The following is a 27,680-nucleotide window of genomic DNA, read 5'->3' as shown; positions in this document are numbered from 1 at the left end:
CCATCCCTCCATTCTCTCCTTTCCCCCTTCCCTCCTCTCCCCCCTTCCCTCCTCTCCCCCCTTCCCTCCTCTCTCTCCCCCTTCTCTCCTCTCTCCCTCCTCTCCTCTCCTGCCTTCTCTCCTCTCTCTCCCACCTTCTTTCCTCTCTCACCGCCTTCTTTCCTCTCTCCCCCCTTCCCTTCTCTCTTCCCCTTCCCTCCTCTCACTACCCCCTTCTCTCTATCCCCCTTCTCTCCTCTCTCCTCTTCCCTCCTCTTTCTTCCCCCCTTCCCTCCTCTGTCTTCCCCCATTCCCTCCTCTCTCGCCCCCCTTCCCTCCTCTCTTGCCCCCCCCTTCCCTCCTCTCTTGCCCCCCCTTCCCTCCTCTCTTGCCCCCCCTTCACTTCTCTCTTGCCCCTCCTTCCCTTCTCTCTTCCCTCCTCTCACCCCCCCTTCCCTCCTCTCTCCCCCCCTTCCCTCCTCTCTCCCCCCTTCCCTCCTCTCTCCCCCCCTTCCCTCCTCTCTCCCCCCCTTCCCTCCTCTCTCCCCCCCTTCCCTCCTCTCTCCGCTCCCCTCCCCTTCCACTCTTGTATCACTAGATTATCTTATAGGTTGCCATAGTGTGTATTTTGTTTTTAGTTGTTCAGTGTGTTGGGAGTTAACGACTTAAGGGAAGTGCCCTTGATCATTGTGATCTTGGGGAACTGGCCAGAAGAAGGGACACCCTGCACCAAAATATTGCCCCCCTTATTTGTCTTGATCCCTCCCCCTTTCCTTGCCTTTTCCTTATTCCTTTCCCTTTCCCCACCCTGTGTTCTCCCACTCCATTTGCTGTTACTCACAGTTGTACGTATATTGCTGACCTTTTGCGATTATCTATACATATTGTGTGGTCCTATTGTTGCAATATAACAGTAATATTTCTTTATAAACTTATTTGTCATTTATTTTATTTTTTTCTCATTTGAGTGCTGGGTTCACCCCAATTCTTGTTCTATATTTTACAACACGGGCAACGCAAATCAGTGAAACGGGCTGTGAGCATTGTTACTGTTTTCCTTTAAATGAAATGTAAATATTTGAATATTTTTTGCACTGATTAAGAATGTAAGCCAGTTCACTAATATGTAATGCAACATGTACCCAAACTGTAGAAAAAGAGGAATCTATTAAGCACTTGCCACTTCCAAAATAATAATGGCCTTGTTGACGGTCAAAAACTACAGTTTATTTTTCAATAATTAAGCCAGAAAGTCAGTCACAACTCCTCCCCCCACCCCCCCCCACACACACACACTACCACAACACATGATGTGTAGTGTTGTAGAGGTAGGGGGGGGGAGTTGACTTTGAGTCTCTGGCTTAATTATTTAATTAGGAGTAGATTTTTCTAGAAGCATAGCACCGTCTTTCTTTGAGACTTGCTCCTCTCCGCAGTGAAATATGTATTTCCTTGTTATCTTTTTTTTATGGACAGTGACTACATAAGGAATACCATTTGTCATTACCCTGTGATACAAACCTTCCCACGGAGATAGACGTCTCAATACAGATGTTGTAAGACTTACTGTCACCGTGACAGCGGGAAGCTAAGTCTAAATCCCCGGCAATTCGGTTTTGCGTTTCTGCGACCAGAAAAAAATGTGTTTTAATGTTCGTTGTAGTACTCTGCTGTAATTATCGGCGGCGCTAGTGTGTCTTTAATCTAAATGCAATGTAACCCATTCCTTATTCTAATTCGTTTCATATTCCATTTATTTCAATGTAACCCACCACATATTCCCCTAAAAATGTCAGATGACTAAAAAGTATTATAATGTATAAAATCCCACAGCACTAATGTCAGCAGTCAATACACAAGAAACAGCCCATTGTAGTTACAATGGCTTTTATTTTAGTGAAACTCCCATAGTATAAAAGTATAATAGCCCGGACCTTAGAAACAGGGAGTGGGGGAGATGGTGTAGGCAAGTTTAAAAGTATAATAATGTATATGTTTTTATGTGCCTACTTCGATTAATATATAAAAAAAAGTAGAAATATTACACCAAGTCACTTTGCCTATACTTTCTATAATTGAACACTTGTAGAAATAAAGGCTTAAGGTAGTGTGTATGCTTTGTCTATGCGCATGCGTGCCTATGGAACGCATATGCGTGTCTTTCAATGTGAATTTAAATGTTAGAAGAGGGCAGGGAAGTTGTCTCCACATGAACGAAAGGCTGAAAAATCAGATGGAACTTTAGCCACTGGTATTTCTCTATGGGCGTCTTTGTTTGCTAATAGGAACAGACTTTAAAAGCAGGGAGTAGGGGAGGGGGATACTGTGTCCACCCTTTGTCGATGCAGTAGATCGTGTTGGAAAGTTGTGTCAGTATTTGTGGCCAAATCCCACATCACTAATGTCATCACTCAATACACAAGAAAAGCCCATTGCACTTGCAATGTTTTTATTTCAGTGAAATTACCATATTATAAAAGTATATTAGCCCGGAATTTGGAAGCAGGGAGTGGGGGAGATAGTGTAGGCAAGTATAATAATGTATATGTCTATGTGCCTAATTAATAGATATATAAGACAAAAAAAGGAGACGGCGGGCCCCATAGCGTGATTCCGTAAACTGCAACAATTAATTGGCTCCAAAGAACTCCAAACTACTCACAAGTGTAGCTGAATAAAAAGCATTTGGTATACACAGGACCATTCCTTGGGTGCCAGGTAAAAACTGAGAATTGGAGAAATAAGAAAATAAAAAAGGGGAGAAAGGAAACGATAGGGTAGAACTGGATCTGGGTGTAATAGTGCTGCAAAAACAGCAATTACTGCAATTTAACAAAACCCTTGGGTTATTCTACTTTTAAAATGCTTTCATTTTGAAAGAGTGGGCTGCATTTTATTCTGTACTTTTCAAGGTTTCCAGTTATGTATAAGAAGGCTACTATTTCTGTAATTGCTAATAAAGTATTGCATTTTGCTCTTGATCAACTGCATATTGTATACTTTCTAAGAAGATTAAGAAAATAAAAATATAGTTCCTGAAAATGTTTTTGTGGTAGGATTGCAACGTCATCCTCTTTGTTATAGAAGGGGGCTTGTAAGGCATTGCAAAATTATGTGTTGTAGTCACCTATTGCACCAAATTTCTTTGCAAACGACTCTAAATGTGCCTATCCTACTTATTGCGTCTCCACCTCATGCAGTGCTTACTGATGCTTCTGTAATGAATTTTCTTTCAAATCAAAATGATACTTTTTGTGTTTATAAGCTTCCAGAGATCATTTAATTGTAAAACGACTGAAAAATACATTTTGGTTTTCCCGCTGGGTAAGCTTTTAGTTTAACAGATATTTTTTTTCCCCACTGCAGTAACTACTTATTTGATACAGTACTTCTATGTATCGCTCAAAACTGCATACTTCATGGGTGATATGCCAGTATTGTGTTCCTTTTTAACTTTCAAACTTTTAATACAAATTCTAAATTGTACAATATACTACAATGTTGGGAAAACATCATGAGAGTATCCACTGACAGATTCTAATAACATCGGAAGCAACCAGAGTTTTAGCTGTAAATTTACCACAATTGTTGACACAATTTTGTTGTTTCTAGATCCATTCAAGACAAAAGATCAGTAGTTCATATTATGGCCAAGCTCATGCAAAATTGTAGGTGCTATGTATTTATTTATTTAATGTTTTACCAGGAAGTAATATGTATGAACGCTCACAAAAGTTTATTTTCTGTTCTAAACTGCAGAATATGTGACAAGCTGCTTATTCATGTTGCTTGTACCTGCCAGAGATTGATAAAAAAAAAAAAGGTTTATGCCACCTTAGACCTGGAGATTTTTTGATGGAGAGCACAAGTGACACAGAGAAGCAAACAATGTAATACTTCTCATTAAAATCAGTGAATCTGTCCATAGTGGGGAAGCTACTTGAAGGTTTAGTATGGGACAATATTCAGGAATACCTAAACAAAATTATTAGTAATATTCTGCATTGATTTATGAAGGACAGGTTGTGCAAAACTAACCTTATTTGTTTTTTTGAGGATGTAAGTAGGAATTTAGACCAGGATATAATGCAGTTGATGTGGTCTACTTAGATTTTGCACAGGCTTTTGATACGGTTCCACACAAGAAGTTAGTGGACAAAATAAACCAAATTGGACTTGGTCAAAATATTTGCACCTGGATTGAAAACTGATTGAAGGACAGACAACAGCGGGTTGTCATAAAAGGAACTTTTTCATGTTAGGCTAAAGTTGTGAGTGGAGTACCTCAAGGATCGATAGTGGGACACCTACTTTTTTACATCTTTATTAATGACTTTGAGGTTGGCATAGAGAGCAAAGTTTCCATCTTTGCTGATGACACTAAATTGTGTAAGGTAATAGAATCAGAGCAGGATGCATTAAATGGGGATAAATTAGGAGAATCCTTCATGGAGAAGGATTTAGGAGTGCTTGTAGACGGCAGGCTTAGCAATCACTGTTACCCAAATGTTCCCAGACTTTAAAACTTTGTTGTTACTTCTACATTGTTTTATATTACCAAATACAGTATTGCCCCTCTCGTTGTGGTTCCTCGATAATTTGGGTCATGTAATTGTCTTTACGCACCCCAAAAATCTGTTTCCTTTCATTATAAGGCTAATCTCATTGCCTCAGCCTGTCTGGATAATTAAAATCATCCATAATGCAAACATGACCTAGTTTTAATGCCTTCTCCATTTGCAAAACTATTTTGGCATTCACTATATCACAGATATTTTGTGGTTTGTAGCATATCCCTACAAACATTTTCTTTGTTCTTTTACCTCCACTGCTAATTTCTATCCACAAGATCTCTACATTTTCATGATACTTTTCATAAACATCCTCCCTTATAATAGATTTTAGATCCGGCTTAACATATAAATATATTCCACCTCCTCTTCTATTTGCTTGATCCTTCCGAAAAAGGGAATAACCCTCTACATGAACTGTCCAGTTATGAGTTTTATCACACCATGTTTCAGTAATGCCTAAGATATCATACTGCCCCTTGTAGCTATTAATTCAAGCTCCCCCATTTTATCTGGCAGGCTTCTTGCATTAGCAAGTATGCATGTAAGGTTTTTTTCAGTCTGTACTATTATCTTATCTGCTCCTTCCTTTCTACTCCAACTGGAGAAGTTGTGGCTCAGTGTGTAAAGACACTGACTCTGGCACTGAGTTTGAAGCAGGGGAACCTTCCCGGCTCCTTGTGACCTTGGGCAAATCACTTTATTTCCCTGTACCTCAGGCACTAAAAACATAGATTGTAAGCTCTATGGGGCATGGACTGTGTCTGCAAAAATGTCTCTGTTAAATGCTGTGTAAAACTACAAGCGCTATACAAGAACAAACAATTATTATTAGGGTAGATGAATTGATCTTTGGAGTCAGTCTGGGATTGATAAGATGACCTGTAACATGATTGGTTTAGAAGATGATTATCCCCTCGTGTTCAGGGAATGCTGTGATGTGATGTTATTATATTCTGCCTAGTAGAAAAGACAGTCCAGTGTTGGAGAGCGGTGCACAGCTGAAGAGAAGGGGCCAGCAGCCAAAATTCAAAGGTTAAAAAAACATTTATTGAAGCAACATAGTACCGGGGAAACACACTCTTACGCGTTTCAGGCAAACGCCCTGCAATCCTGAGCACTGCTATTGGAACTTTGATTCTATGCAATCAAGTATTCTGCCTAGTAACCTATGTTAAACAAGGGAATCTTAATGTGTATATAAGACCTGCTTAGGCCCTCCCTTAGCAGAGTGTCTAATGGATAACTTTTGTTTATGATCATATCTATGCGGTACAGGCAATAAACTACTCATCTACGAACCCGTGTTTGTGAGTTTGCAAACAACTACAATCTGTATTTACTATGGGTGTCTCGCTGCTTGCCAAACTCGCACTTGCCCCCATTCTACCTCTATGACCCCTTGCTATTTCGCCATCCCTATCTATTCTATTTAGTTCATTATCTGTTTCTTGTCACTCCCCCCTCCATCGTAGTTTCAAATCTCCTCCAACCTTTTTAACATTTCCTCCCCATGGACAGAAGATCCCTCTTCATTGAGGTGCAATCCATCCCTACCATAAAAATAGCACCTCTCAGAAAAGGAGACCCAGTACTCTAAAAAAAACAAACCTTTCTTTCCTACAGCACTTTCTTAGCCATGCATTTACCATCACAATCTCTGACTGTCTCCCTGGGGTAGCACATGGCACTCTTAGTATTTCAGAAAATATTACCTTGGCTGTCCTTGTCTTAAGCTTGCGGACTAGATACCTAAAATTATTTTTTAGGACCCTCCATCTTTCTCCAACTTTGTCATTGGTGCCAACACGTACCAAGACCGCTGGGTCAGTCCCAGTGCCTCCCAATAATCTATCTACCCGATCTGTAATGTGCCGAACTTGAGCCCCCGGGAGACAACAAACTATTCGGTTCATACAGTCATGGCAACAGATTGCCCTATTTACCTTTCTAATAATGGAGTCCCCTACCACCACAATATTTTTATGTCTCTGAGTATACCGAGTCCCCTCTGTGGTGGAGGAGCTATTCCCCTGTCTGCTCGAGGAATCAGTCTCCCCAGTCTTGCCATTCCTGCCCTGATACTCCCAATATTTTCAGTCAATATGGCAAATCTATTGGGATCAGTCAACCCAGAACTAGCCTGCCTATTCTTCTTCCCCCTGCTTCCCCTTCTAACTGTTACCCGGCTATCTACCTCTTCCAATTTCTCATTCACAGCTCCACCATCTGCACCACTAGTCCCAGCCAGGAACTGCTCAGTAAGCACTAAACGCCTTTCAAGATTGTCAATGTCCCTCAATATTGCAAGTTTATTCTTTATATCAGCAACCTGAGACTCTAAAGCAGGCCTGCACAACTCCAGTCCTCGAGGGCCGCAAACAGGCCAGATTTTCAGGATTTCCCTACTTCAGCACAGCTGGTTCAATTAGTGGCTCAGTCATACTGAGCCACTAATTGAGCCAGCTGTGCTGAAGTAGGGATATCCCGAAACCCTGGCCTGTTTGCGGCCCCCGAGGACTGGAGTTGTGCAGGCCTTCTCTAAAGAGACCACTTGCACACATTTCTCACAGCAGTATGCTCCCTGGAACAGCGGCTCCAAGTGTACATACATGTGGCAAGATGTTTATTGAGTGGCATTTTCAATCCTGCTCATTGTTGCAACTATGGAGTTGAGTAGTAACAATTAACTGTACTGCACTATAATATACCTTGTTTCACCCCTTCCTTGTTCTAACTCCACAGTTGATACAAACATCACTCCTGGTTCTAAATCCACACTTGATACAAACAGCACTTGAAATCAGACAGTAATACAGTCACACAGATCAGGACCTTGTGGGTTTTGTTATACAAATGAAGCGCAATGAAACATTGTGCTATATATTTTGTCATGCATATTAAGTAAGGTCTGTATCTACATCCCTAGTGACAGGGCAATTGCAAATGTTTCATCTGATCAGATGTCTTGCTTTGGCAGCACAAAGCAGGAGAAATCTGCATTTATATAGGAAAAATAACCAGATATGAAGTCTTAATTTTAAAACATTTATGCATTTTGCATTTGTTTGTGAGCATGTTTGTTGCTCCTTTTTATCCATTTGTTTGCAATCTGCGGCATTAAATTCTCATGCATGGACCTGCCTTGTTGTAAGCCCTCTGCTGACAGGAAGATTGTCAACACATTGCACAGCAAGGGTAGTGAAGTTAACCTACACAACATCCACAGGAGGCCGGAGGGAATAATGTATCATACACTTATACCATTTTATTATTGCATATTGGAAGTGACATTGAGGGGAGTTGAAGAAGGAATGCATTGCTACATTTTGTGCACGTTCACGTTCCGTAAAGGAGAAATTAAAGACACATAAATATGCCATGAATAACCCTGAGCTTTTATCGTCTCAAAAATAATATAGGGCTATGCTTACTAAGTAGTGATAAGATGAAAGGCACCTTATGGCCCTTTGTTACTGACACTAGCCAAAGCAAGAAAGCATAAGCACTACTTCTCACAGCTGAGTACAGTAGACGCCCTGTACTAGAAATGTGACGTTGCCCTGGTTTCCTTCACAAATGTATTAAGAAATGTGGATGGCGGTATAACGTTTGCGCACATTTGTAAAGAAGTCACAAAAGCTTGTATTTTTTTTCTTTTTTAACGGAAGTAATGTTTTTGGAGCATTTGTAAATTACGTTACTGTGCGAAAAACGGTTCAGTTTTGTGAAAAAATTTTGTTTGTAAATTTGAATGATTAAGAAGGGTATTCTCTACTAGCCAAAGTGGGCGAAATTCCCTTTTGAAGGCAATGCTCCCAAGTAAGATAGTGAGGAGTGGCTCAGTGAGTAAAGACACTAACTAAACAGCGACTCTGTTCAGGGGAACTTAGTTCAATTCCCAGTGTCTGCTCCTTGTGACCTTGGGCAGTGTCTCAGGCACCAAAATTATAACTTGTAAACTTACCTGGGCAGGGACTGTGCAAGTACCACGCAGTATATTGTATTTGTGAAGCGCTTTGCGTCCCATTGGGAGAAAAGCGGTATCTGAAATAAAGTTAGTATTCTTGATGACACTTGCCAATTTTTTGGGCAAATGTTTGATTTGCTTTCAACTTTTTCAAAAATCTTAAATGTTCAAAATTCTCCCTAGCTAGTAGCTACATAGTATACAAGTGTAAATGGTAAAAAATGGTATTTTTAAAAAAAAAATACCTATACCTCAGTCATGTATCAGATGATTTACCATTTTACCAGCAGTTTAATAATTAACAATATGTTTACTTTGTCAGGTTACTGATTAATGTTATTTTTAGGTACTACCTCCCATAACTGTAATTGCCATGTTGGGATGGTATTAAATTAGCCTCCTAAAGAGGATGCGCATGCGCGGCTGGTTGAGGATGGCTGCATAGACACACAGCTCCTCCAACCGCCGGCACAATAAAGCAATTAAACAATAGCAAAACCAGCATTTTCGAGAAAAAAAACATAGCGACGGCTGTCTAAACCCTTCCCAGTTAAGATAATAAACCCCAAAAAAGGATGGCAGCTACAAGACAAAAGACTCGGCGCAAGTCAGATGTCAGGGCCTACTTCACAGGCCAAAGCAAGGCAGGGACTGCAGAGATGTCGGCAGTATCTGATTCAGACTCAGCCCAGGATGCAGAGGGCTCTAGAGCGGCAGCAGAACAAACAAAAGTCATTAAAAAAGAAATATCAAGACTATTAGTCGATCTCAAATCTTTCTTCAGAGGAGAGGTGGAGGGGCTCAGACATGATCTGGTACAGATAGGGACGAGGACCAACGACCTGGAGGAGCGCATGGACGTTAGCTCAACTGCCCACAAGGAGACAAACTCCCGGGTACAAGCGCTGGAACAGAGAGTGGCAGAGCTGGAAGCCAGACAAGAGGACGGGGAGAATAGGGATAGAAGAAACAACCTCAGAGTTCGGGGGATCCCAGAAGAAATTCTGGACCCAGAAGCTTTACTATCCTGCTGGATGGCCTCAATATTACCAGGCAGCCCGGCCTCAGACTTTAGGATGGACAGATGCCATAGGGCCTTACGATCCAGACCCGTGCCCTCCAACCCCCCTAGGGATGTGATCCTCCGGCTCCACTACTTTTCTGTCAAAGAAGAGGTGAGCAGAATAGCCCGTGCCACCCCACACATTACCTTTGAGGGGATTACCCTTTTGATCTTCCAGGATCTGTCCCCGCTGACACTGGCCAGACGGAGAGCAGTGGGGCACATAACCAAGGCCCTAAGGGACAATGAGGTGCGCTACCGCTGGGCATTCCCATTCGCCCTAGTAGCCATTAAAAACGGCAGACCGCAGGTGCTCAAGCACCCCTCAGAAGGGGCAGCCTTCCTTAAAAAACTGGGAGTGCGGGGAACACAGGACAATGGAGCGGAGGGAGCCCAGCAGGGGAAGAGGACGGACTCCCCGCCAGGAAAGCAGGGCACCTCTCCCACACCGGAGAGGAGAATCAGCAAGGAGGGGGGAAGAGGGAAAAGCCCGTAAAGGAGAGACACTACAAAGTTCGAGAGCTGCAGTTGCGCCCGTTGCGCAGTTTAAACACACCCTGCCACACAGGCTACGCCAGACATCCCCCTACCGTGAGACTGCCGAGGTTCCAGAGTTGTCCCAAGTCCGAAGTTGACAGCATTCAGCAGATGGCCGCAGCGCATGGGTCCCCAAAATGGCGGATATGGACCTACTGATGAGGAAGAAGGACGGAAGGGCGCGAGATCTACAATGGCGGCGGGGACTTCGGCGGGAAAATCTGCTCTGCCGGCTGGACCTGCCCAGGGAGCCTCCCCCGATCCAGCCCTCTCGTCTTGGCAGTCCGCCGCGGAATGAGACCAACACGCCCACACCGGTGACGTCATGGATCCCGCTATCGCGAGAGTTGGAGGAGAGGCGCGGCTAAGAGCCATGGCGGACGCCAGGATGACGTCAGATGAGAGGTGACCAGTGGGAGGTGCAGCGATCTCCTCTGGCGGGGGCACGCGAGCTCCTCCGCCAGGGAAGCGATCACAGGACAGGCGGAACCCCGCAGAAAAGACACAGCGGTGCAGAAGGAGGTTGCCTGGCCGCTCAAGGAGGGGACACACCTGAGCGGGAGGGGGGAGGGGGAGGGGGGGGGGAAGAGGTAGCGCAGGCCCCCATTAGTGGCAGGTGACGAAGGGGAGAAGATAGCATAGAAAGGCATAATAGCCATAAACAAAGCATAGTATAGTGGCAAAGTATCATATACAGAGTATATATAGCATAGAGTAGATAGAGGACAAAGGAACAGGAGTGAGCACAGAGGGGTACTGGAGCGACGCAAGCGGAGGTCTCCCAGGAGAGATAACAGAAATGCGGCAACGAGGGTCTGGGCAGGATCCTAGAGGGAGGGGGAGAGAGTACCCGAGCCCGGAAGCAGGGAGGTATAGATGAGGGGAGGTAGAAGCAGTCAGCGGTTGAAAGGGCAGGCAGAATGCAGGGTGTGAAGTTGTAGTTTCAGTTTTAGTTAAAAGAGAAGAGCTCACGATTAGAGCTCAAGGTAGTTAAAAGATTAAGTTTGGGTTAATAAGAGTTAATAAAATAGATAGAAGAGAAGATAGTTGCTAGGTTTTGTAACGCACAGAGCGGCCGGCGGGGAGGGGTGCAGCCACCACTCTGCCTGCAGGCATGTGCGTCTTCGCCAGGAGGGGGGTCATATCCCACCTACCTGGTTCTGACCCGGAGATCTGTGGCGAGTTCTGGAAGCCACATAGAGGGACCAAGGGGGAGGAGGGTCCAGGGAGAAAATCTCTCCTCCGGGCATTGAACCCGAGGTCTCTTAAGACCAATACGGTTCTCATGATGTATTCATGTGTTACATGTGTGTATTCCCCCCTCATGTTATTTCCCTTTCCCTCTCCAGTCCCAACAGGCGGCGGGGTGAATAGGCGCTTCGGGAGTCTACACCACAGAGTCCATGAACAGAACATGTCCAGGGTCTGGGGTAAGATCAGACCGGCTTACATTTTAGGTTCACACAGACACTACTACATAAAATGGAGGTAATTTTTATCTCGCAAAACGCCAAAGGGCTCAACAGTCCACGTAAGCGGAGAGTCGCTTTCACTGAATTCAAGAGGAGAGGGGCTGACGTGGTCTTCCTACAGGAGACTCACTTCAGCTCGCGTAATAATCCGAAATTTCTTGATTCTAGCTTTCGTAAGTTCTTTTTAGCATCAGGGGCAGAGAAAACGAAAGGTGTAGCTATCCTATTCCAAAATCACACCCACTTCCAGGTTGAAAAGATTAAAAGGGACCCAAAGGGAAGGTATCTGGTGCTGGTCGGGCTCCTTAAGCAGGTCAGAATGACATTAGCGTGTATATACGCACCAAATGAAGGTCAGCTAGACTTCTACAACACATTCTTCCAGAAGCTGCAGGTATGGGCTGAGGGACAAATAATTCTAGGGGGCGACTTTAACACAGTCATGAATGCAAAGGTAGACAGATCTACGTCCCAAAAAAATAATAAGAAAGAAGGGAATATCTCATTACTGAAAGGCCTTAAACAGACTAGCCTGGTGGACATATGGAGAGAGCAGCACCAGGGAGACCGCAGTTATTCTTTCTACTCCCACCCACATGACAGCTACAGTAGGATTGACCACTTCTTTGTATCGGGCAGAATGGTCCCACAAATTTCCGACACAAGCATACATGATATTACTTGGTCGGACCATGCATCGGTAGAGCTAAGATGCATCCAATTGAGTAATGTCAGCCCGGGAGCAAACTGGAAGCTAAATGAATCAATAATCAAAATCCCGGAGATCCACAACAAAGTGAAATCTGAAATATCAGAGTATTTCCGGATAAATAGTGGCAGTGTGGAATCCCAATCACTGTTATGGGAAGCTCATAAGGCCACGATTAGGGGGGTATTAATCGGTATAGCGGCAAATAGGAAAAAGAAAAAGGAAGCCAAATTATCCCAGCTTTATCACAGGTTACATGAGCTCTCTATTCTACATAACCGGACAGGTAGAGATGTTGATCTGAGGGAGTTGAAGGATGTTAGAATTCAGCTAAACCTCCTCCTTACTTCCCGAGCGGAGAAGGACATGAGTTGGACACAGAGGAAGTTCTATGAGAAAGCTAACAAACCGGACACTATGCTAGCCACCAGACTCCGTAATAGGAAACCAAATTTTAACATTCAATCTATTACGACCGCAGGAGGCCAGAGTTCCTCAAACCTGGCATGGGGACCCGGGGCTCAGGAGGTGGGTGGCACTGGAGAAGGAGGTGTGCGCCCCGCTTGAGCTCAGGGACCTAATCTGGTACCCGAGGACACGGGTAAAGGATAAGCTCATCCCACTATCCTCTGTGCTCAACTCACTCTCGGTCTGGGAGGCTTCTAAAAGTAGCTGCTCTCTGACCTCCAAACACACACTGATGGCTCCTTTATATGGCAATCCGGACTTTGCTCCTGGGCTGGCGGAAAAATGCTTCCCGCGCTGGCGGCAATTAGGGATTAGTCGATTGAAGGACCTGGAGGTTAAAGGCAAGATCAAATCTTTTGAACTATTACAGTCAGAAACGGGCTTACCTAACACTGATTTTATGCCAGGTCCGGGCATTTTATAACGCACACCCGGTGAGACCACCGCTGACCAAATTCGAACAGCTCTGCGTGCGCGGAGCCGACACGCGGGGACTGATCTCTGCGTTGTACAGAGAGGTGGTGAATACTGACTCAGACAGGACAGTCAAACCCCGTTTCGTGACACAATGGGAAGAGGATCTCCAGACACAACTAGAGGACGAGGACTGGGCTGCGGTGTTCAAAGCTGCGGCCTCGAGCTCCATATGCACGACATTGAAGGAGAACTCATATAAGGTATTATTAAGGTGGTATCTCACCCCAATCAGATTAGCTAAATTCGTCCGGGGGGCTTCCCCGCTCTGCCCCAGGCAGTGCGGGGAACAGGGGGATCTGGTGCACATGCTGTGGTCTTGCCCGAGATTAGTGCCGGTCTGGACCCAGATCCGCGATTGGCTGCAGAGGATCTTTTTAGGGCTCACAATACAGCTGGACCCGTCGCTATTTTTATTAGGTAAACCTACAAACGAGGTATCTAGATCGGGTAAAAAGCTGATAGCACATTTTGCTACCGCTATGAGGTGCGAGACCGCAGCACTGTGGAATCAGAATGCAATTCCTTCTATCGATAAAATCAGAAACAGAATTTGGTTCATTTGTAGAATGGAGAAGTTAACGAGTTTAGTTAACGACTCAGCCGACAAATTTGAGAAAGTATGGTCATTATGGCTTGCCCAGACTGATATTCAGGGGATGAATGAGGCCACAATATGGCTTTGATAGAGATAGATGGGTTCTCCTTGGATGTTGGGCTGGGAGTCGGACGGGACGATCGGACAGTAGGGCTCCCCCCGAGGTACAGTGGTGAAGAGATTCACCGACGCACGAAATCCTGATGTGATCCGGATCTGAGCTCCTCTGAGAGGTGAACTGGAGCAGAACAAAGGCAGTGATGGTGAAAGACTCCGGCGAAACGTGGAATCAGCGCTACTACCAGGCCGCTCCCCCCCACCCCTACCCCCCCTCCCCCCTCTTTTTCCTTGTCCTTAGATGTTGTCAGTCTGTCTGTGTCCTGTCCCGTGGTCCCTCCAATGTTCGTCCGTTACTTGTAAAGTTTTCCTGTAAGTTAGGTGTATATCTGATACAATTGACAACATCCTGTTTTCTTTGATGTGTATGCACAAAAAACTAATAAAAACAATGTTAAAAAAAAAAAAAAAAAAATAGCCTCCTAAATATCCTGTTGGTGCCAAAATCTCCAGCTTTGGCAAATAAATTGTTCAAAATTATGGGGGGAGGGGAACTTCATATCGAAAAAAAAAAAATTATCACGCCTTTTACCCTTTGACACGTTAATAAGGATGAACAGGTTCCCAGGTTAAAAATCCAAACCACTGTGAACTTTGTTCAGAATCTAAAATCGAATTTTGAAAGGAATTTCCAAATCTGCAAAGAAAGGCTCATTATCTGTTTTTTTTTTTTTTTTAACATTTCTGAGTGCCACCAAGCGTCTGGATTTTCAACAATCTAATCCCTTCTGTAGAGATCACAAAGCCACAGCCAGCCCTTTCATGATGAAAATGGGAGTGGGGGGCCTTCTCCGAAGAAGCAAAAATAGGCATGATGTACTTGTTACCTTGTGCCATACCATGTACGTCCCCATACTCTTCAAGGGATCAAGGGATCAATAAACTGGGAAAACGTATTTTTACAGTTCTGCTTTACTTTTTTTTAATCATTTTTTTTAGGTTTTTTCCTCCATTTTTTTAAAAATAATAAAGAGTTCCAGTGAAACGAAAACACCAATGAATGTGCCCACCCTTCATTCTTAAGCAGTGTTATAGTACTCAGCTGCGGGTCCCTTCCTGGGAGACGCAGAGTTCGCGCCCTTCCTCGCCCGAAGGCACGGCTTCAAATTATGTTGCGGGTCACGTCACGTGACCCCATCGCGTCATTTGACACGCGTTGCCATGGCGACGTGTCGCAGAAGACCCGGCTGCCAGTAGGTAAGTGAGGTTACGGAGGCCTCATGCCTCCCACGGCATTAAATGAAATGCCTAGGGGAAGAGCGCGAGGCCTCTGTAACAGCCCGCGCCCTCCCCTACAAATTCTCGCACCCCCCAGTTTGCGCACCACTGCCCTAGCTATTAGGAAACTGTTGTAATCTGTACTCATTTTATTTACCTGAGAAAGTTGAAAGTCTTAAACATTGCAACCTCCAAATTATAGAGATGTAGAAAGTAAAAGCTTTATAAGGCTTTTTGAATTTTAAACACAAACATTCTATAGCAACAGAATCCACAAGCAAAGCCGCTGGGTTATTCTCAGAGGTAAAGCTGGGACATAAGCAAGCCGGGCAATGGATTAAGGCCAAAACAAATTCAGTACATATTATTAATTCAGAGGCATTGAAGTAAAAGTTATGCTATTAATAGGATGGCCTATTTAAACACTGAAATCTCAATCATTTGAGTCCTCAGATTTTGACAAGACCCTTTTATATATATATATATATATATATATATATATATATATATATATATATATATATATATATATATATACACACACACACACACACACATATATATATATAATAAAATAGAAATTTGTGAGGTTGGTGCTAGATGTGGTGAATCTGATTGGTCCTCAGCCTCTGGCCAATCAAATTGGTGGCTCTATTCTCCTCACCCGCAGCTCACCTTTCCCCTCGGCCTCACCCAATTGACACACACACACACACTCACTCTCTTCTTCACCCAGCTCACCTCCCCACTGGCTCCCCCCACCCCCATCACCCCCCCAGCTCACCTCCCCCCAGGGAATCCACGGGAAGCCCCGGCCAGAAGCAGCATGCAGGGGGGGGGGAGGGGAACCGCCACCACCTCCGCCTCTCTCCCACCACACCACATCAAGCACCAACCTTATTTTAGCGCCGTGGGACAGGCAGTGGGCTGGGCAGCCCCCGGAAGGACCTTCCTCCTCCTGTTGCCCCTGGTAAGATGGCGGCACCGAGTGGACAGGCAGTGGGCGGGCCGCCTCCGGGAGGACCCCCTTCCTTCTGCAGCTGCCCCCGGTAAGATGGCGGCGCCCAGCGGACTGGCGCTGGCGGGGGGGGAGAGGGAGTCAGGAGAGAAGGGGGGGAAGCCCACACATAAATACATACTGACTGACACACACTCACTGACTGACTGACACACACTTCCTCCCTCAGTCAGCTCAGCTGACAAACACACGGGGGGCACGGAGCTGTGAACAGGGGGGGGAACGGAGCTGTGAACAGGGGGGGAGGGGGGAAACAAAGCATTGAATGGGGGGGAATCACAGCTGCTCAGCTGACAAACACACGGGGGCACGTAGCTGTGAACAGGGGGGGGGGAACGGAGCTGTGAACAGGGGGGGGAGGGGGGGAAAAAAGCATTGAATGGGGGGGGGAATCGGAGCTGTGAACAGTGGGGGGAGGGGGGCGCAGCTCTGAACAGCTGTGAAGAGGGGGGAAGGGAGTTGAAAGGGAAGATGGGGGAGCCAGAACATTACATCACTGGCAACGCCGGGTATATCAGCTAGTATATATATATATATATATATATATATATATATATATATATATATATATATATATATATATATTGTGACATAGTCCAAAGATGTTAGGCAGCTTTCTGCCCCATTTTAGAGCAGAAAGTGCAGGAATAGTTAATGATCCGTTCCACAGCTTCCCATTAACTCAGGCAGCTGGATGGAAAATCCAGACCACAGATTACAATGGCTCTAGTTCTCCCTCACCTGCTCTTCTAATCACATGCACAGGTACTTAGAGCAGAGAGGTTTTGCATTTCACTCTCTCTCCTTAGAGCCTGGAGGCTGGGGGTATCGCTGCTCCCCTGTTTCCAGTATCGGGGTTGACGGCCCCTCCACGTATCACAGTACCAGAGGATTTGCCTGGACCCCACGAACAGATAAGACAAAACAAATGGTTATTGCTGTTGCTAAAAGACTGTGCTGTATCTTGTGACCCTAAATGAGAGAGCATTGTTTTAAGCTGGGGAACCAGTTTAGTTGGCCAGCAGCTGTTAGAGAGACTAATTCTGATGTGTAGTTAGATCCCTGAAAGGGATAGGATTTTGCTTATATGATTTTGGTTTTATTTCTTGAAATAACAGAGTGGGAAATATTGTAACACTGAAATATGTGAACTGCTGAATGAAAGTATCTGAGTACCTCTAACCTTCACATGTTAAAGCTGCAGTACCTTACTTGGATGAAAATAAAGCAGGCAGAAGCCTGAGTTAAGCAGCATAATACTTTGCATGATCCTGTTTGTTGTATAATTAACCCTAGAAGACTGTGTCGGGAAGAACCCAGACAGACGTCAGCGCTACAAAAGAGGGGCGTTTGTCACAATATATATATATATATATATATATATATATATATATATATATATATATATACATACATACATACTTTTATGTGTGTTTATATGTGTATATATATATATATATATATATATATATATATATATATATATATATATATATATATATATATATGTAACGGGTATTCCCTATGAATACCGCCGCTACTACCTGCTGTGCAACCTGTGTGGCTCTCAGGAGCCTAAGCCTCCGCTTGGGGAACCTGGGGTACATACATATCATACATCTCTAGGTGCAACGCCTCCACCTGGGAGGGATCCCAACGGAGTGGGAGGAGGCCCTCACAGGAAACAACCACACAATGCGAACGAATATAAAACAGGACTGGCTTTACTGCATGGGAACACATATATCACGCAATAACATCATAACATCATAACATCATCATGCGCCACGGCGGGCGCTAACCACACTGGGTGTCACGGCGGACACTAACCACACTAGGCGTCACGGCGGACGCTACCACCTCTAGGCGTCACGGCGGACGCTACCACGTCTAGGCGTCACGGCGGACGCTAACCTCCCACAACGTGACCCCACCCTGTGTCCAGTAACCCCCACCCAAATGTCTCGTGCTCCCAAAGTCAAATACCACTGTGCATGTGTATGTGTGACTGCGCAGCCACTATGTTTGGTGATAGGCCTGGTTGGTGCACGTGAGTTGCAGGTTACCTGCCCGGGCTCCAGCCACGGGTACCGCGATATAAATCCGCACGATCCGACGGGGTCCTCCACACCGCATAGGTTGAAAGTTCAGCGCGAACAATGTCACTCTTAGTCGCAGGGTCTTTGGTGGTGTTCTGAGCCCAGAACCCACCTCACAGGGCCGCACGGCTTCAACACTGTGTCCCTGACTATTCAACCAATAATGGGGCAGTGTCCCTATCTAGGGCCTGTCCCTAAGCTCCACAAGCTGATAGGTGACTCAGGACCTAACTGGGACCTTGGGGGCTGCTGGCCTAATGCAGAGGGTCACTGACCCCTGCATCCACCTCTTACCCCTAGCTGGTCCGGATCCTGAGTGCCTGCGTGCTGCCGAAACCCCGCGAAATGTATCTAACTGGGAGAAGGGGAATCTGGCCTTCCGATTGGCTCCCTGGCGTCATGTGTCTCTGCCCCTGTGCACCCTGGGGGCTGGCAGACTCATCTCGCGCATGCGCGAGCTATCCTGGGGCCTCCCGCGCTGTGTTCTTCCACTGCGCATGCGCAACAGCCCTAACATGGCGGCGCCATGCTTCCCGAGCCGCCGGGCCGGTGGCAACGCGATCGCGGCCTTAGCGACGGCCCGATCGCGTCCCCGGCAATCTCTCTCTCTCTGCGCGCCAGCCCCCCCTCACTCCCTCGCACACAGCGTCTGGCGAGAAGGGAGGAGGGGGTCAGCCATGACAGGGGGGACATGGCTACATCCTCCCCCTGGTGAAATCTCCAACGTCCTAGCTTGGACCACATAACTTCCCAACAATGTACAAAAATTATATAATAAAAAATGCAGTAACTATATGACTTAGCACAGGTAACTCTAAACGAGATTGCATAATTCGTTGAGCATCACAATCACAGACTGTATCTTACTACGAGAACACTGCTGAGCCTCATAATGGGGTGCCCCCATTTGATCGTAAGTAACCCTAGTTGGCGGGTACCTAACTCGTTGACTCCGTCGGAGTTGTTCTTCGGCAACTCCCTCGGGGGAGTAATAAGCATAGTCCTGAGGCCTAGCCTCTTCCCTTGAGGGGAGAAATGTCTCTGAGGGTACAAAACACGGGCTCTGTGGATCCAAAGGCTGGCCTGTTGGTGCCACCTTAGTAGGCATTGGCCTACGGGGCCCTTTACCCGTAGCTCCTTCGGGAGATGCCCCTTCTGCGGGATGGTCCCTTTGAGAGGGTCCCTCCATAGGGTCTTCCGGAGTTTCAGAGTGAGTCTCGTTAGTTACAGTCTCTTGACCCACCTCTGATAGATCGAACTCACCGTTGAGCAGTGTGGCCTGTAGTTCCTCTTCTTCATCTCCCACTTGGGGAATGGGGAGAAGGTGATTACGATGCCAAACCTTTACCCGGCCATCGGTGTCTCTGATGCGATAAACCGGGAGGCCAGGCATCTGTGACTCCACCTCATATACGCCATCTCTCCACCGGTCCGCCAGTTTATGTTTTCCGGGGATTCCCAAATTACGAAGTAACACTGCATCCCCAGGACGTAACTCTCGATACTTGACTTTATTGTCATAACGTCTCTTGTTACCAGCATTCAGTTTGGCTGTAGACTTCTCAGCCTGTTGGTAAGCTTGTTGCAGACTGTCTTTTAGCCTTTGCACGTACTTAAAATGAGTGGTATTGAATATCCCGTCCGTTGATACTCGGAGACGCACATCTACTGGAAGTCTGGCCTCCCGCCCAAACATGAGGAAGTACGGGGAGAACCCCGTGGACTCATGGCGAGTACAGTTATACGCGTGTACCAAAGTTTCTACATGACGACTCCATTCTGTTTTCTGCATTCCCTTCAGGGTTCCAAGCATGTCCAACAGGGTCCTGTTGAATCGTTCAGGTAAAGCATCTCCTTCAGGGTGGTACGGCGTCGTCCGGGATTTGGCGATGTTCAGCATTTTAAGTAATTCTCGGATCAGAGTACTCTCAAAATCTCGCCCTTGGTCGGAGTGAAGTCGGTTTGGAAGACCGTAGTGAACGAAGAACTTTTCCCATAGAACTTTCGCGACCGTGATAGCCTTCTGGTCTTTTGTGGGGAAGGCCTGTGCATAGCGGGTGTAATGGTCCGTGATGACCAGCACATTACCGATTCCTCGACTATCAGGTTCGATACACAGGAAGTCCATACACACCAGGTCCATTGGACCAGAACTCTTTAGATGGGCCATGGGAGCTGCTCGGGTAGGTAACGTCTTGCGTTGAACGCACCGGGAACAACGGCGGCAGTGTTGTTCCACCGCTTCCCGCATCTTGGGCCAGAAAAACCGGTCTCGGACTAGCCCAAAAGTCTTCTCTACCCCGAGATGCCCGTGGTCATCGTGTAGAGACTTCAACACCATATATCTCAAGTTTTGGGGTAGAACTAGTTGTCGCCTATCAGGGTGGTTATGATATTGGACTACCCTATAGAGCAAACAATTATCTATCTCGAACTTGTCCACCTCACGCATGAGTAACGCGACCAGATCTCGGGGAGCACTCTTCAATAGAGCAGGATTCTTCCGCTGAACGGCTTGTCGGATTATGCTGATCACTGGATCTCTTAATTGATAGTCTACTAAGTCTTTCCATCTTATGACTTTGTCCTGGGTTATGTTCATCCCTGCGGGGTCACAGTAGGCAGCAGGGATCGCCTGCGACTGGCACCCTAACGAATCGGCAACTCTTAGTTCAGAGAATGCGACCTGATCATTGATGACGGCCGCTATACTACACATTGCTCGCATCCCAGGTCCAGGGATTTCTTCCCATTCATCATCATCAGGGGTGGCACTCAATCCTGGTCGTCGTGATAGAGCATCGGCCCCAATGTTCAGAGGCCCTGGCTTGTACTTCAGGGAGAATCGGTAGTTACATAGTGTCGCCAACCATCGGTGTCCGGCTGCATCCAATTTGGCGGAAGTATTGATGTACGTGAGGGGATTGTTATCGGTCCTTACCTCAAACGTAATACCATAGAGGTAATCATGAAGTTTCTCCGTGATCGCCCATTTGAGAGCCAGGAACTCTAACTTGTGCACCGGATATTTCTGCTCACTGGGTGTCAGACTGCGGCTGATGTAGGCTACAGGCCGAAGACCCTCGCGGTGTTTCTGATGAAGGACAGCGCCCAGTCCATTGAGACTGGCATCCACATGCAGGACATATGGTTGTTCTGTGTCAGCATATGCAAGCACTGGTGCTTCAGTCAGGCTTTTCTTCAAATTCAGGAAGGCCCGTTCACACTCAGGCGTCCACTTATCACCAAACGGTTGACGGGCCGACGTGGCCTTTCTCCCAGTATCTTCAGGGTATATCTTCAGCAAATTGTTCAGGGGTTTAGCTCGACTAGAGTACCCTTCCACGAACCAACGGTAATACCCACAGAACCCAAGGAAGGATCGCAGTTCCGCGACATTATCGGGACGCGGCCAGTTCACCACCGCTTCTACTTTGGCTGGATCAGTAGCAATCCCCTGGGCAGACACGATGTGTCCCACGTAGGTCACTGAGGTGTGGCAAAACCTACACTTGTCGAGTGATAGCTTCAATCCTTCTTGGCCAAGACGATCTATCACCTTCAGTAGCCTCTCCTCGTGTTCTTCTAAGGTCTTCCCAAAGACAATGATATCGTCCAGGTAAACCAGGCACTCCCGAGGATTCATGTCCCCTATTGTTTTTTCCATCAACCGCTGGAAGGTAGCAGGGGCTCCGCATATACCTTGGGGCATACGCGTGAACTGGTAGAAGCCCAGGGGACAGACGAAGGCAGTCTTTTCCTGATCCTCTTCACTCATGGGTACCTGGTAGTACCCAGATCGCAAATCGAGCACACTAAACCATTGGCTCCCGTTCAGAGCGTTCAGGATCTCTTCAATACGAGGGAGATTGTATTGGTCAGGTACCGTACAATTATTTAGGGTTCGATAATCGACGCACAATCTTACAGATCCATTCTTCTTCCTTACTACCACTATGGGTGATGCATAAGGACTTCACGACTCCGTCAGTATTCCAGCGGTCTTCATCTCTTCCAGGACATCCCTTACATCGTCCACATCCCTGGGGGCGATACGACGAGAGCGTTCACGGAACGGAGTGGCGTCATTCAGCCTAATAGTGTGTTGGGCGCTGCGACTGCGGCCCACATCCATCTCGCTGGTAGAAAATACTGTTTTTCTTTCCTTCAGCTTGGCTGTCAGTCGATCCTTCCACTCGGTCGGCAGGGTCGCATCTCCGAAGTTGAAGTCCAGGTCGACTAACCGCTCACCTACTGCAGCGGCGTTCACCCGGGGCGCGGTTTCCACCGGGCTGACGGGATATATACTGCCCAGACTTTCTCCTACATCGATGTCCATTGGAAATGGAGAGATGTTTTGGATATACACATGGGTTCGGAGAGGAACTCGGGTCGTCCACTCTTTTACTTCAGGTATTACCCGATACCCTCTCTGGATCTCTTCCTCAGGGTCACTCTCCAGAGAGAACAGATGATTGGTCTCCTCCCGATCCGGATAACAGCACCAGACGGCCAGGCGTTTCACTCCCCCTGGTGAAATGGTCGTCAGTCCGCGTTGACGATTGTAGAGGTCCCCGTGACGCTCTAGGGCATATACTCGGTTGCACTCCTCTCTCAGTACAGGATCTAGGCGGGCATCGGCCATTGGCAATTCATTAGTCTCCTTCAAGTAGGCTCTGATTACAGCTCGTACTATATCCGTATTTGTCCCCAGGATGACCGGATACTGACACTGTCCTTGAGGTTTTGGGCACACCATTGCCTCCACACTCATGGGATGTTTCTTGCCGGTATTCAATTGAAGTATCTCCAGTTGAACGCTCACAATCCCATCGATGGGGTAATCTTCGTTGCTCAACCCCCTCACTTTCATATGTTCCGCCGACCGCAGGGGACAATGCTTCAGGTGCTGGTCGTAGAAGTGCCGGTATATTATGGTCACTTGAGACCCGGTGTCCAATAGAGCAGCAGCATAGACTCCCTCTACTACCACACGTACGATGGCCGAAGGGCCCACCTGACAGTAGCCATCTCCCCCTGGAGTTCCTTCGCCTGGGCTCAGGTCAGGAGGGGCTTCGGAAGGCGTGGGGGTGGCCTCGTGGTTTTGGCTTCTGAGGTCTGCCTCTGACAGATCATAGCCCTGGCCGAGCTTCCTTTACGGGGCGTTTCCTTTTCTGGGGTGTCTCCATTAGGGCACTCTCTAGAGAAATGGCCTTTCTGTCCACAGGTATAGCAGACGACGTCTTTGAGGTCCAGTCGTCTTGGGTAGGTGGGGGAGGCTCTCCCCGAAGCCCGCCCTTTCGTTGAGGGCGACTTGGGTGGCGCATCTTCCTCTTTGACAGGTGTCTTGGGCCGGCGAGCGGAGGCTCCCGGGGTGGCACTGGCCGGAGGATCTTTGACTTTGGTGCCTGCATGCAGCTTGGTATAGGCCTCATGCCCTTTTACGATTCCCAGAATGTCCATGAAGGTAGGGGGGGTCCCTCCTTTAGTGAGCACCTGATCATAATCACAATGTGATGCGTGGGGATGGCCCCTCGGAGGAACTGCTTGCGCCGATATTCGTCCATCTCTGAAGATAGGATGAGGCCGAAAGTTCGCAATTTCCACAGGACCAGCTGGATGCGTTGCAGGAAGTCGGACAGGTCTTCCTTCTCCTTCTGGCGTAGAGCGTAATATTTGAACCACAGTTCGCTCTCCTCTTCACCATAGATCTGGACTAACAAGTCTACCATCTGGTGAGCAGAGAGATCAGGATCTTGGTCACGCTGTGCACTGACCATGGTGGCCGCTGGGGGTCGTAGGCTTTCCAGGATTCTTTGCCGTCTGACCGTTTCAGAGCAGGGCCATTCGTCGATCACCTTGAGGGTGTGCTCCTTCCAAGAATCGATACTTTCTTCGCCTGTGGGGACAGGGACCGTTCCTGAGAACGCCTTCAACTTCCTATAATTTTGGGCTTGAGCGGACGTAGTTATCGCTTCCACAAGCTGCGGGAATGTCACTCCTAGCAGAGAGCCATCATTGTCGGAGCTACTGGCTATCGCTGCTCGCTGCCTATTAGGGGTTGGGGTAGAACTGTTCACAGACCTGTTAGTAACCGGTGATGTTGGTGAACTACCGGCCCAGCTGGTGGCCCCTTGCCTAGCATCAGAAGAGAAGGTCACTCTGGGTAGTGCTATATCTGATCGGATGGGTGTACTGGCGGCCATATCTCTGTCGTCCCAACCCTCATGTCTGGGGAGGGAAGTGACGTGACTGGAAACGGTTCCGGGGTAAATTAGAGGGCACCCTTGCGGTAAAGTCTCTGGTAGATAAACTACTCGTGGGCCTCTATCAGGAAGTATAGCTTGTTCAGTGGCTAGCAATAGGGTATTCTCTTGCCGGTCAACGTTATAGTGCTTGCTGATAAGGCGGGCGCCCGCCAGACCAGGTAATGTCCTTACTGCGCTGCAGACGGTAAACATGGAGACATCAGCAGGCACGCCGTCTACAGCGACCACGTGTCGCAGAAGCTCTCCTAGCTTTTCGGCCCAGTCGGCCACTTGTTTGGGCGTGAGCGCAGACATGCTGACTGACAGGGTAACGGTAACTACAAAGTGGGGCACCCCAGGACTATCTCAGCAGCGCCTCCAAATGTAACGGGTATTCCCTATGAATACCGCCGCTACTACCTGCTGTGCAACCTGTGTGGCTCTCAGGAGCCTAAGCCTCCGCTTGGGGAACCTGGGGTACATACATATCATACATCTCTAGGTGCAACGCCTCCACCTGGGAGGGATCCCAACGGAGTGGGAGGAGGCCCTCACAGGAAACAACCACACAATGCGAACGAATATAAAACAGGACTGGCTTTACTGCATGGGAACACATATATCACGCAATAACATCATAACATCATAACATCATCATGCGCCACGGCGGGCGCTAACCACACTGGGTGTCACGGCGGACACTAACCACACTAGGCGTCACGGCGGACGCTACCACCTCTAGGCGTCACGGCGGATGCTACCACCTCTAGGCGTCATGGCGGACGCTACCACCTCTAGGCGTCACGGCGGATGCTACCACCTCTAGGCGTCATGGCGGACGCTACCACCTCTAGGCGTCACGGCGGACGCTAACCTCCCACAACGTGACCCCACCCTGTGTCCAGTAACCCCCACCCAAATGTCTTGTGCTCCCAAAGTCAAATACCACTGTACATGTGTATGTGTGACTGCGCAGCCACTATGTTTGGTGATAGGCCTGGTTGGTGCACGTGAGTTGCAGGTTACCTGCCCGGGCTCCAGCCACGGGTACCGCGATATAAATCCGCACGATCCGACGGGGTCCTCCACACCGCATAGGTTGAAAGTCCAGCGCGAACAATGTCACTCTTAGTCGCAGGGTCTTTGGTGGTGTTCTGAGCCCAGAACCCACCTCACAGGGCCGCACGGCTTCAACACTGTGTCCCTGACTATTCAACCAATAATGGGGCAGTGTCCCTATCTAGGGCCTGTCCCTAAGCTCCACAAGCTGATAGGTGACTCAGGACCTAACTGGGACCTTGGGGGCTGCTGGCCTAATGCAGAGGGTCACTGACCCCTGCATCCACCTCTTACCCCTAGCTGGTCCGGATCCTGAGTGCCTGCGTTCTGCCAAAACCCCGCGAAATGTATCTAACTGGGAGCAGACGCTCCCTGGCGTCATGTGTCTCTGCCCCTGTGCACCCTGGGGGCTGGCAGACTCATCTCGCGCATGCGCAAGCTATCCTGAGGCCTCCCGCGCTGTGTTCTTCCACTGCGCATGCGCAACAGCCCTAACATGGCGGCGCCCTGCTTCCCGAGCCGCCGGGCCGGTGGCAACGCGATCACGGCCTTAGCGACGGCCCGATCGCGTCCCCGGCAACCGGCCTGCTCGCCGCTCGCGTCCCTAGCTACCAGGGATCGATCACACTCTCTCTGCGCGCCAGCCCCCCCTCACTCCCTCGCACACAGCGTCTGGCGAGAAGGGAGGTGGGGGTCAGCCATGACAGGGGGGACCTGGCTACATATATATATCATATATAACATATATATATATATATATATATATATATATGTTATATATACACATATACACACACATAAAAATATGTGTATATATATATCCCTTGCTGCAGTGGAAGTGCTGTATGCTGGGTGATAATGGTGAAAGGTGGGGTTGCAGACCTGCCTAAGACATGCAGATGAGCATACAGTTGTATTTGCATATTTGCTTTCCTGTGGAGGGTTTTTGTCACTTTTTTTACTCACCATAACTTAACTATGTATATGTATATGTATATGCAGTGTTCGACAAACCTATACATTTGCTCGCCCCGGGCGAGTGGATTTAACCCCCGGGCGAGTAAATATTGGCCCAAGCAGCACACGTTTGGTACTAGGTGGCGAGTAGATTTTTTTGTGTGGTGAGTAGATTTTTTGGTGATTTGTCAACCACTGTGTATATGTATATGTATATGTATATATGCACACACACATATATATAAAAGTCTGTATGTCTTGTATGTCTGTATTTATCTGCTGTGAGATAATTGGTGACATCATAATATACATAGCCTGGTGGCAGATAAGGAGTCAGATAGCTATAAAGTGTAGATAGAAAGCAGACGAAGAAAGAGAGAGTCAGTTGACATGAGGAGAAAGCAAGAATGCTGGAGGAGAGAGAGGCAGAAAGAATTGATGACATCAGGTATTAAATGATGTGGTGGAGAGAGCAGTGGGGGGAAATAGAGAGGAGGGGAGGAGGCAGAGTGAGGAATGAGAGAGAGAGAGAATGAGAAAGTGGGGAAAGAAAATAGTGAAATCCTTGATTATTGACAGGTTTTTTATTCCATTTGCTTACAATGAGGAGGCTGCCAGTTTGTGGTTAACAATCAGCTCCGAACAAGAGTTTATGTGCAGGGATAGGTAAAACAATAAAGGATTGTGAAAATAATGTGTGATGGAGTAGAGTGAAGCGGCCAGAATTGATTTCCAGCTTGAAAATCACAAAAAGCTGTCACTGCCATTGTTGACTCTCTTGTTAAGATGAATGGCTGCAGATTCAATGTGATTTCTAGAAAGATTTGGTGTAGGTTGTGGTGATACCTTTTGGGGGTTCACAACCTACAATGTGCACTACCAGAAAAATCCTATGAGGTTTTGAAAGCTCTATAATTACATCTTTAAAGAACGGTCATGCTGATCCCCCTAGAAAGTATCACAACCTACCGTGGATCTCAATTTCTACAGCACCAATAGAGCTACTACAAGTCTTAAATGGTTTCTAAGAGGAGGAATGCAAAAAGGAGTGTAAAAAAGGCGCTCCTATATGAATGGTAAAGTGCAATAAATGATAGCTGGAGTGATCAGCTGACACATTAAT

General features: G+C 47.2%; 1 protein-coding gene across 11 annotated transcripts in view; it reads right to left on the bottom strand.

The window, feature by feature from the left end:
• The window catches only part of DUSP14 (dual specificity phosphatase 14), a 50,561-nt gene that overhangs the window by 6,548 nt on the left and 16,333 nt on the right, over window positions 1–27,680 (bottom strand). For 2 of the 11 annotated variants that reach the window (XM_075589515.1, XM_075589520.1), the window contains exons 2-3: window positions 8,518–8,597; window positions 1,501–1,603 (exon numbers count right to left, since the gene is read on the bottom strand). The exons of 3 other annotated variants lie outside the window; for them this stretch is intronic. Coding sequence is in view for 1 of the 8 variants with exons in the window: in XM_075589525.1 (XP_075445640.1) it covers window positions 1,501–1,603; window positions 8,518–8,597; window positions 15,334–15,359 (209 nt within the window). In the remaining 7 variants the exon portion in view is untranslated. Of the gene's footprint in view, window positions 1–1,500; window positions 1,604–8,517; window positions 8,598–15,333; window positions 15,551–27,680 lie in introns of those variants that run through there. 6 more of the 11 variants (XM_075589519.1, XM_075589523.1, XM_075589517.1 and 3 more) reach the window with 4 other exon arrangements.

Source organism: Ascaphus truei, chromosome 3, assembly GCF_040206685.1.
Source record: "Ascaphus truei isolate aAscTru1 chromosome 3, aAscTru1.hap1, whole genome shotgun sequence".
In the NCBI taxonomy this organism is placed as follows: domain Eukaryota; kingdom Metazoa; phylum Chordata; class Amphibia; order Anura; family Ascaphidae; genus Ascaphus; species Ascaphus truei.
Note: the sequence above shows the minus strand (reverse complement) of the source record. Positions and strands in the feature narration are given on the sequence as shown.